The following is a 10,794-nucleotide window of genomic DNA, read 5'->3' as shown; positions in this document are numbered from 1 at the left end:
ATAAGTTTGGGTACTGAAAATACTTTTTTTTTTTTCTTATCTAATTTCTATGATAAATAAGCTACCTGTGAAAAATAGCTGTGTAGAAACCAGTGGGACCACGCCAATGAAACAGAAATGCATCTATTCTGATCCGTTCTACTAAGTTCATGGCCATTCTGAATGTCTATTTTTGCTTCAATTACTGATTGTGCATTAACTTATCTTTCTTCAAGTTATGTAAGTGGTCTGGGGAATCCTTGTTACTTCAGTGTTGTCCTTCACAGTAACTCCCATCTTGAGTGTCACCAGTACTGGCTATAAGTACACCATTGTCTGCTGATCTTTCAGTGATCATTTCAAAGTACTTTCAGAAGACTAATTCATGTTCCTTATTGCATATAGTGTTTTATCTTAAAAAGCTTCTAGTAAAGTACTGTTATTAACATAAGGGTTTCTTTCTGTTTCAGCAGAAATAATAGGGCAAGCAGCCAGGCCATCACTCACTGTCAGTGTTCTAACAGCTCAGAATCTAATTAGTTTATCTCAAAACTGTTATTTGTAATAGGGATTTTCCAATTTAAATTCTGAGTACAGAAATGCGCTAAACTCTTTCGATTTGAAGAATGGTCATAGTTGACAGTTATGGTACTTTGGGTGAAAATGTGGATATTTTCTTCAAATCAGGAGGTTATCAGGAGGTTATTTCAGCAGCAGGAAAATTGACTGTAATTTTATGGTTGTGGTTTCTGTCTACTTGGGCCACAGTTGTTTTAATAAAGAATTATGGTAGCATTTCTGTCCTTCCTGCTATGTGATTTACCTTACAACATTTATGCAATCTTTCTAAAATACACTGATGAGTCTTTAAAAATATACCACTGCAACATCTAGTGATGATTTATACATACTTCAAACTATTTGGAAGCATTTTTTTTAAAGAGAGAAACAAGGAACGCAAAGTTTGACTTTTTAAGCTCAGTGTTTCCTGTCGTCTCACTAGTGAAGAGCACAGAACTGTTCTTTACAGTCTAAAAAAGTTGCAGTCTCCTGCCATTGCCAGGAATAGTGCTTAGATTAGCTGTCTTATTTTGTAGAATCATTGAGGTTGGAAAATATCATCCAGTCCAGTTATTAACCTGTCACTACCATGCCCACTAACCATGTCCCTCAGTGTCACATCCAAAGGTTTCTTGAACACCTCCACGGTCTCCACCGCTTCCCTGGGGATTTAAAAACAAAACAAAAGCTCTTCTTTCTTGACTGCCCTTATCAAAAGTTCCTTATAAAATTTAAATCAACCAGTTAAAGACAGTAAACATTAAAAGATCCAATTTGGTAATTTAAACAGAGGAATCAAAGTATAATAAATTGTATTCCCTATTTCAAGACATGTGGAAATATTTCCTGTTTACACAGTCCTAGAGGAGCGTGGAGAAGGAATTTTGATTCCTTCCCTTTATCAAATCCTACACTCATTGCTCTTCAAATTGAAATTTTGTTACAATTATTTATCTTAAATCTACAGAAGGCCTTCTGCTTCATTTTTGAGTAGAAATACTAACTAGAATTCATCTTTCTAGGAAGCTTCAAAATAACATAAATAAATTACTTATGAGTGCCTGATTTGAAACTAGGTTACAAACAACTTGATGTTTCTAAAGCACTGACCTCCTGCCTTTTAAAGTTCAAAGAACTTTGAGGTGTAGAAATGTAGTTGCTTTATACCTGAGGCCCTTTGAAGCAAATGGACTATTTTCTTCAGTGTTGAAAAACATTAGCGGGATAATGTGATGATGTTAAAAAGCACAATCACTGTAGTATCTACTCAGCAAATAAAATGAACGTTGATCCATCTCCACCATCCTTCTGAGTACCATATTCCTGTCAGCATGCTATTATTTATTCATATTGAAAGTGGTACCTGTAAGTTTCAGCCACCTAAGAGAAAAATTGTCTTGGTTAATGAATAATTAACTTAGTCAAGTAGCAATAAGGTGTGCTGGTGCACAAAGATAGGTAAAGTGAAAGGAAAGAGGTCATATTGGAAGTTATTCTGAAGTTTACAAGATAGGCGTAAAAGAAACCAAGAAACTAACTTGCAGCTCCTGTGTAATTTCTAACTTTCCTCCTGATACATTCTGATGATATCTAACTGATTTGTTGTTTTTTTTTTTTTCAGGAGTTATGTTAATATTGAAGATGAAATATAGGCTTTTGAGGATGGTGACAGTGGTGGTCAGTGTAATTACGATTAAAACACTGCTTTCTGCTAACTGAAGTGAACTCAGTACTTACCAGTATAATACTTTGTGTTAAATTTATATAAAGAGAAAGGTTAATGAGCTTCTTTCAAATGTGTTTTTAAAAGACTAAGAATTTTAAGAGCAGAATAAATCTGAAAGCCACAAGAGACCATTACATTAACTGTTTAATCTGCTGTAAAATGCAGTCTATAAAATTGTAGCCACTTGCTGAACCCAAGATCTTGAGTCACGTAGTTGTTGTTTCCAAGCTTTTCCATCAGTCTTCTGACTGGTACCTGGCCTTTAGAAAACTTAGGCTAATACTAGAAATACGTGTTTCTTTTCAGAGCAATAGAACAATATGCAAGTGTTTATCAAGATAGACCAGGATGTCAGTATGTTGGAAACTACATAGGCAGTTCTGATGAAAAGGGGAAACCGAATGATGTATCTGAAGTCTTGTTTGGGTACCCTAAAGACAGCTCAACTTCTTTAGTCAAGATCTGATTTCCTGATTTCATTTTGTTTTCTTTCTTTGCTTTTGTATTTTGTATTATGATAGTCATAATACCTTAGTGATAATTTATTCATTTTGGATTCCCAGATTTCTTGAGAAGCTGGGAATTCATTTTACTTAGTAATGGTAAAAGGGCACATAAAATATCTCTCTAAAGTCTCGTTATGACCTAATTACAGCAATACTCTGGGCACAGGCTTAAACTTGATTCTCTTTATGACAGTTTCCTCTTTAATAGTGACCTGTTCAGGTAACCATCATCTCACAAGTCCAAACAGTCGAGTCGTGTCCCTGACTCATGTAGACTGTTTATTGCTATCATCCTCTTGATAGGGCTCTATATTTGCAGTTTTGTGGGCTTACCTTAGAAAGTATAGATATTTTTCAGTGATGGACTGCAAATAATTTGCTACTGTATACAAATGTTTCTATAAGAACCAAAATATTAGTTATAGGAGAGGAAGTTGATTTTCTTTTAATCCAAAATTGACTTCACTCGTGTACGCTTTCATAGCCATATTCCCACAAATACCTGGACAGGTGTGTGTTCAAGTGCTCTGTCAAGGTTTCTTTTTCCTTCTGATTACACAGAGACTGAAGAAGTAAAATTGTCATTGTGTCATTACTTTGGTAATGTGCTGGTTGAGATGAATGTTTTGTATCCTTTAGGAACTGCAGCTGTGATCAGTTGGGGTCATCCTAACTCTAGTCTATGAACTGCCTTTACATTGTTATTTGAGTGTCTTGGGTACCAACTCTACCTTTATCAAGCCATGAGGATCAAATCTTCTGCCTTCCTGAATTACACATCTTGAGAAATGATGTGAAGATATTCTGATATCTTGATGACCTTTTCCTGGAATCTTCTGGTGTTCTCACACCCAGATATTACCATACATTCCCCTTTGCACCAACCTCAATACTTCACTTATATTAAAGTTCTCCACAGGTATAGTTTAACAGAGTGGACACTTGTATACTTAATTGGCTTAGTTTTGCTTCTTGTAATATTCAAAAATGGGATTTCATAAAAACTTTTAAATACAGCACTGCGTGGACTCTTTGAAACTAATGAAAATGCAGGCTGTTCAAAGAGCAATGATTCTACTTGATTTTATACTAACGCTTGAAATTTTCTTTCAATTAGTAAGAAAGTAAGAAACTTTCAGCTTCTCATTGGTTATTTACCCTAAATGGATTTGGAATCTTTACTAGTTAATGGCTTGCTTGCACCTCTCAAACTTGATAAACAAGGTCTCTTTATCAGGTTTATTATATATCTCTACTTCTCAATTTTAATTTAGCTGTATCCCAGTCCACTGTGTAAGTATTCCTTGCCTTCCTGGTGAGCTTCTTGTAGACATTGGTTTGATGCAAATCAATTGCAGGTTCCAACTCTCTGCAGTGGTTTGAAGTAGCTGAGTTGTCTCCAGAAACATAATCTTCCTGCTTGAGCAACTGCTTCATTTCATTATCTTCAGATGCTGAGTCTGTGTGGCTGCAGTACAGGGTCAACCCACCAATACTACACTTCATGTACTGTAACAGGGAGATAAAAAAATATTCTGGGAGCTTTTGCTTGTTATTACTCTATCTCCAGTCTGCTTGAAAGGGATTTTTTTATGTGATACTGTATGTTCTGTTTTAAGCTACACGCAGTGAAGATTGTTCCCTATGTGAAGCAAGTTCAGATTAAATCTGAATTTGCAGGAAGATCTGGAAGTTCTTACCATCCAGTTAGACAATTTATTTTTAACCATCTTGAAATGTTGGGTAGATATCACTGAGTTATCTGTAGGAGTATAATTGTAGCAATTGTGGATGAAGAGCAGGTGCACTCAGGAAAGCCTGTGACCTATTAGTAAAGCAGTGCTGCTTCTCTTGGGACATCAAAGTGAATTCACAGCAGCGTTACTCCACTAAGGGAACTGTAAAAATGAATTTGCTAAGTGATTTGCTGAACACCATTCGGCCCCTCAAATAATTGTAGCATTTTTAGCTACAGCTGGAGATGGTGGAGTTCAAAGATTTGGGGCTCATTCTATTGGATTTGCAACTATTCTGTGTATTTAGAATTCAGTCTGTTGTTTTGTTAGTGCTGCAGGAGACTGGAGAGCTGCAGATAATGCAAGGCTGCTGCACGGGGATGTACACCTGCTGCTGACTTAAATTATTGGTTGTAAACATCAATTGCTCCTCAGCTTCTGCAAGATACATGTACTGGCTCTGTGGGATTATGGCTGGAACCAGTAATAGGTGTTTTCATTCAGATATTCTCATTTTTAGTTCTTCTGGGCCAGACACTTATTGTTTAATATTGGTGAACCAAAGAAATCCAGTTACATTCAAACTTATTCACAGATATAATTTAGCTAAATTGGCACCAAATCACTACTCCTCAGAAACAAGCTGCCCGATATATCTTGTAGTCTTCCTTTCAGCCCATCTTCATTTGAACATAGACAGTCCTTTTCTTTGCTAAATACCTATTTTCTTGCCCTTAACAGCTACAACATCTGGTCCTTCACATGCGCTTTTTATCTGTTTGTGAATTGCATCTCTTATTTATGTAGTTCCTCTGATTGCCTCTGGTACTTAAGCCTGTTAAATACTGCTTACTCTTGCTTTGGAATCAATTAACATAAAGGGGTGGTTTGGATTAGGATTTGTTTGTTGTTTTCCTGCCCTAATATTACAATTATATAACAATTACTGCTATATTAATCTGATCTCTTCATTATGCACTAATTTCACAGAATCACAGAATGGCTTGGATTGGAAGGAACCTTAAAGCCCACTCAGTCCCAACCCCTTGCCGTGCACAGGGCTATTACCCAGCAGCTCAGCTGCCCAGGGCCCCATCCAACTTGGCCCTGAATGCCTCCAGGGATGGGGCCCCCACAGCTTCTCTGGGCAGCTGTGCCAGTGCTGGGTAAAGAACTTCCTCATGACATCTAATCTAAATCTTGACTTGTTTAGTTTAAAGCCATTCCCTCTTGTATGAGCCAGCAGTGCGCACTTGCAGGTCGAAAGGCCAACTGTGTTCTGGGCTGCATTAAAAAAGGGGTGGCCAGCAGGGAGAGGGAGGTGATTGTCCCCCTGTACTCGGCTCTTGTGAGGCCCCATCTGCAGTACTGCATCCAGGTCTGGGGCCCCAGTGCAGGAAGGATGTGGAGCTCTTGGAGCAGCTCCAGAGTAGGGCCACTACAATGATCAGAGGGCTGGAGCACCTCTCCTGTGAGGAAAGGGATTGATTATCTTGGAGAAGAGAAGGCTGCAGGGAGATCTCATTGCAGTCTTCCAGTACTAGAAGGGAGCATATAAACAGGAAGAGTAATGGCTTTTTACGTGGGTGGATAGTGATAGGACAAGCGGGAATGGCTTTAAACTGAGACAGGGGAGGTTTAGGTTAGATATTAGGAGGAAGTTTTTCACTCAGAGGGTGGTGACACAGTGGAACAGGTTGCCCAAGGAGGTTGTGGATGCCCCATGCCTGGAAGCATTCAAGGCCAGGCTGGATGTGGCTCTGGGCAGCCTGGTCTGGTGGCTGCTGACCCTGCACATAGCAGGGGGTTGAAACTAGGTGATCACCGTGGTCCTTTTCAACCCAGGCCATTCTGTGATTTTATTATATGGTTCTGTCACTATCTCTTTCTGTTAAAATTCAGTCTCCCTCCTAATTATAAACTCCTTTTGAGTACTGGAAAGCTTAAATGAGGGTTTCCCAGAGTCCTCTCCAAGCTTAACAAGCCCAACTCTCAGCCTTTCTTCATAGGAGAGGTGCTCCATCCTCTCCTATAATCTTTATGGCTCTCCTCTGGTCCCAATCCAACAGCTCCACATTTCTTATCTCAGCTGTATCTTCATCCCATTTATCTAAGTAGTCCCAGACCCATTTCTGTTTGTTTTGTGCCGCTTACAGTCTTTGTTTCATACTAGAAATGCCTCCTTTAAAGGCATTCTCAGTCTTTCATTTCCAACTTGTGAGATATCCATTTCTCTTTCTTATTGGTTCTTTCTCATCCTTAAATTTTGCTTGACTTTTTGGTCCTTCATTGTAATAGATTACCACTTAAATAGGCCCTTCTTCATCCTCATTAAAAAAGCATGCAGAAATTCATCTTTTTCTTCCTGTTAAATCATTCAGCCCTTCTGATATTAGCTCACTCAGCCTAGCTGCTGCTCTCTAGTGGGGTCAGTAATCACCTTCAAGAGATGTCTTCATCCTTCATATTCTGTTTGTTTGAAGCTGCCTTCAATTGTGACTCTATTCCTTCTTATTCTTAAGCATAAATGCAGCTGCAGTTCTCTGCAGTGACTTTTGTGAAGAGCAGTAAGAAAAAGAGAGATCTGAGAACTGTATAATATAAAGGCTATCTGATAATACAGTAAAGCCCTTAAAGCACTGTAGGACTCATCAATTCCATCTTATTAACTCATTTTTAGTTATTGGATTAGCTTGCATTTCTGAATTGAGCACAACCCTGTCATCTACTATTCTGGTTGCTTGAGCAATTTGATTTTGATCTATATTTTACCCTTCCATTGCAAATCACTCATGTCTCCCTATTCAAGGGCTTAATATAATTTGGTATGGTTCTAACTTGACTGGCATCTAATTTCATTTCAGTAATAATTTGCTCATTTCAGCTTCACTTATGATCCACATCTCTCTCTGTTTAATAATGTGCTCTGTCACAAAGTTTTTGCGTTTGGTTTATTTTGTTTCTGATGGAGTGTAGGGAGAGTATTCACGGTGTTCTTTAGGACTTTCAGAATGTCCTGCTAAATGAGCCATGCTGAATGTTTCCATTTCTAATGTCTCCACTTTCATGGCTGTTTCTAGGCCTATTCTTCCTGCCAAGTTTCTGAAGCTGCTGTTTGTGTATTACTCAATATGTAATCACCGTTCCTGTGATTCCTTTTCTGTCTCTACCATGACTTGAACAGCAGCCTGTGCTTCACTTGTTTTTATTTTTTTTCTATTCCATTTTTGTGCCCTTTCTTTAAAAAAGATGGCTGATTTGCTGAAGCCTCCCAGTCTTGAAAATGTCCTAAAGCAATTCCTCTTCCTTTTTTCTGCTATAGTATTACATTACATTGTGGCATTACACTACCAACCAGGCATGAACAGCAATCTCTAGATGATATGATTGAAATTCATTTTCCTTTTAACTATATTAGAGCAATACTTCTGTATACATGGAGAGAGACCAGGACGTCAATGAAAAATTCTACAAGCTCCTCCTGATGGACAAGGGCAATGTGTAATCTCTTATGACCAGCCTCACCATTGCTCCATTTTTACCACCAGATGGTTCACTGTGTGGTGTTTGTTTTTTTATCGTGTTTGTTATACTTTCTCTCATGAAGGTTCCTGCTTTCTGCAGCTTGGACTCCTGTTTATCAGCAAACCACTAACAGTACATCCATATGACTTAAACTCTTACTTGCACTAGAGGAATGAGATTACCCAGCACTTGGAGTAAGTACACAACCTGCCGTAGCGTTGTGTGAAACAGATGTGTGTATAGTTGTGACACCATTTTCAGTTTTATGCTTTGGTTGCTCTCTTTAAAAAAATATTCTTAGTAAATGTATTTTTTTAAAATTGCTTTGTTATTTGTATAAAGTAACTATATTATATATTTGATAAGCGACCTGAGACAAAAGCCCTTCCCTCAATGTGTCCCAGGAACACCAAAGGTTGGACACCCAAACGCTAAACCATGTCCTAAGTGCCACATGGTCACTCATTTGAATACCTGCAGGGAGCAGCAGTGCGCACATGGCAGTAGCAGCTGTGTTTTGGTTAAGAAGGAGACTTTCTCAGTAGCATATTCTTTGGAAACGCATATATTTTGTGTTTTAAAATGGAATGTAAGCCCCGCTAGAGGCGCCGGGGAGGCAGCCTCTTGCAGGGCTGCGGAGCACGCTGGGTGCTGTCGGCCCTCCTCTTCTTGCGGCGCCGGGGCTCCCCAGCAGAGCGCTTCCAGCCCCGGCCTGGAGCGGGGCGGCTGAGGCTGCGGTGCTGGGCGCTGGGTCCTGCTGCCTCGTGCCCCGGCTCCTCGTGGGGCTGCTGCTGCTCCCTGGGGCTGGGTGCGGCAGGGAGCTCGCCAGCACCCCCGTGAAGGACTCGGCTGGATGTGCCGGGCAGCTCCTCGGCGTTGGGACCCTCGGAGCTGCTGGAGGGTGTGGCGCGGGGGGTGCGGTTTGTCTGTGGGGAGAAAGCCGTGCTGCTGTCGTCCTGCCCCCGGGCAGTGCTCTCATCTTCGAGGCCCAGCATCGTCCGGGCGTCGCGGCCGCAGCGGCTGACGATGGTGTCAATGAGCCAGTGGATGATGGGCACGGCGCTGGGTCCCACGCTGGGCTCTATGCACCGCACCATGGCATCCCTGTCCAGCCCCAGCTGACACAGGCAGCATAGGAACAGGCTCTCGGTAGACCTGACCTGCCACCACTGGAACCCAGGGATGGCGGAGAGCTTCTGGTGCAGGCCGGGCAGCACGGGGTCGAGGATGTGGCGTCGCTCCCTGAAGGCTGCCGCCCACTGCTGCGGCAGGAGGCCGCCCACTGTCGCCCTCATCTCTGGCGCTGCAGCCCTCTGCTGCGGTGGCAGCGGCGCAGAGGATGGAGCGTGTGCTGCAGTGCCGTTGGGGCGGGTGATGCTGCCGTGGTGGAATTGGGCAGGGACCGGCACTGCGGGTGGGGAGACAACGCACTCAATGTGATGTTCATCTCCCCACATGGAGACCTTGATGGTCCTCATGACCGTCCTGCAGAGCGGGCAGCTGGATTTCAGTATGGCCCACCGCTGGATGCAGCCGAGGCAGAACTGATGGTTGCACGGTGTTGCATACGCAACGTCCCGTCGTGCCTCACAGCAGATGGGACATGTCCATGCCTCTGCTGCGGCCATGGTCTTCTGGCTGCTGCACGTGAGGAGAGTGCTGGGTGACGAACTGCCTTCCTTCACGGGTGCTGCAGCGCTGGTGTCGCGCACTGCAAGAGGAAGAGAGGTCACAGTCACTCATGGTCCCAGGGAGTGCTGAGGAAAGACCCGTTTCCTCAGCAGAAAGCCCTCCTGGCCTCACGGCTGGGCTGTCTTGTGCTCCCCAGCAGCACGGGGCCAGGCACCCCAAGGATGTGTCCCTGCACCGCTCACCTCCGCTGCTGCGGGTACGTCCTGCGGGGCCCTGGCTGCCTGCACTGGGCAGGGCCAGGGAAACACGAACGATGCTGTGAGGACGGGCACTGGGAACTGCTGGAAGCAGCCACAGGCACGGCCCAGCACAGCCAAATCCTTGCTCGCCTTCCAAACCTCGCAAAGCTGCTCAGTGGGAAGCCAGGAACAAGCCAGACTGAGGCAGGCTCTGCTAACGTCCCGATGGAAGCACTGAAGGCCATGCAGTCACAATCTGTTGCTTGGTGATGTGTTAGCCTGTTTGCTCAGTGACATCATTTGGGTTGGAAAAGACCTCTGAAATCATCAAGTCCAGCCGTTAACTGAACTGTGCCAGGTCTACGACTAAACGAGATGTGTCCAACCCATGGCCTGGACAGCGAGTAGTGTGTGCCCACTTGACTGCTAACCTTTAATGTTATTGTGTGATTTTTAGTGATGTTTTTCATGAGTGAAATTCTCAAATGTTTTATTAAAGAATAAGTACAAAAATAAGTTTTGTTATTTATATACATCAACTGTGTTCTTTATTTTATGTGTCCTGAGGCAATTCTTCTTTGCTCTATATGTCCCAGGGAGCCAGACTGTGAAATATGACAGACACTTGTCAACAACACCTTTGCTGTGTTGGACTACTGAATGCTATTTTCGTGCATGTAGAATGATGAGATCTTTTAATGAGATTGTGAGATGGTATAATTTTTTAAATTTTCTTCCAGAAGTCATCTCTAGTGCTCGTGCTCGTGTAGGCATTATGAAAGTGGTACTAGTTTTACCAGATTCTCTAAGTTGTCTAACTTCTGTTGGCTTATACATGTTCTGTCATAGATTTCCTTCACTCACTTCCATAACCATTTGCAACAGTTGCA

The 10,794-nt window shown here is 42.2% G+C and overlaps 2 protein-coding genes across 2 annotated transcripts in view; one reads left to right on the top strand and one right to left on the bottom strand.

The window, feature by feature from the left end:
• LOC104912145 (protein bicaudal D homolog 1-like) overlaps positions 1 to 8,013 on the top strand; it is a 32,675-nt gene extending 24,662 nt beyond the window's left edge. Inside the window, exon 5 of the mRNA XM_019611606.1 lies at positions 7,927 to 8,013. Within this exon, the coding sequence (XP_019467151.1) occupies positions 7,927 to 8,013 (87 nt within the window). The remainder of the gene's footprint in view (positions 1 to 7,926) is intronic.
• Positions 8,014 to 8,590: 577 nt separating this feature from the next.
• LOC109365589 lies at positions 8,591 to 10,408 on the bottom strand. The gene is made up of 2 exons (XM_019612400.1): positions 9,908 to 10,408; positions 8,591 to 9,744 (listed from the first exon to the last, which is right to left on the bottom strand). The coding sequence occupies exon 2, from the start codon at positions 9,659 to 9,661 to the stop codon at positions 8,633 to 8,635; it is 1,029 nt and encodes a 342-aa protein (XP_019467945.1). The 5' UTR covers positions 9,662 to 9,744; positions 9,908 to 10,408; the 3' UTR covers positions 8,591 to 8,632.
• Between the last annotated feature and the right edge of the window lie 386 nt (positions 10,409 to 10,794).

The sequence above is a fragment of the Meleagris gallopavo genome, chromosome 1 (assembly GCF_000146605.3).
Source record: "Meleagris gallopavo isolate NT-WF06-2002-E0010 breed Aviagen turkey brand Nicholas breeding stock chromosome 1, Turkey_5.1, whole genome shotgun sequence".
NCBI lineage: Eukaryota > Metazoa > Chordata > Aves > Galliformes > Phasianidae > Meleagris > Meleagris gallopavo.
This window is presented reverse-complemented; position numbering and strand designations above follow the sequence as displayed.

What these genes read in the sequence shown, in the direction of transcription:
- LOC109365589 (XM_019612400.1), bottom strand. Translation starts at nt 9,661, where the DNA reads ATGGCCGCAGCAGAGGCATGGACATGTCCCATCTGCTGTGAGGCACGA.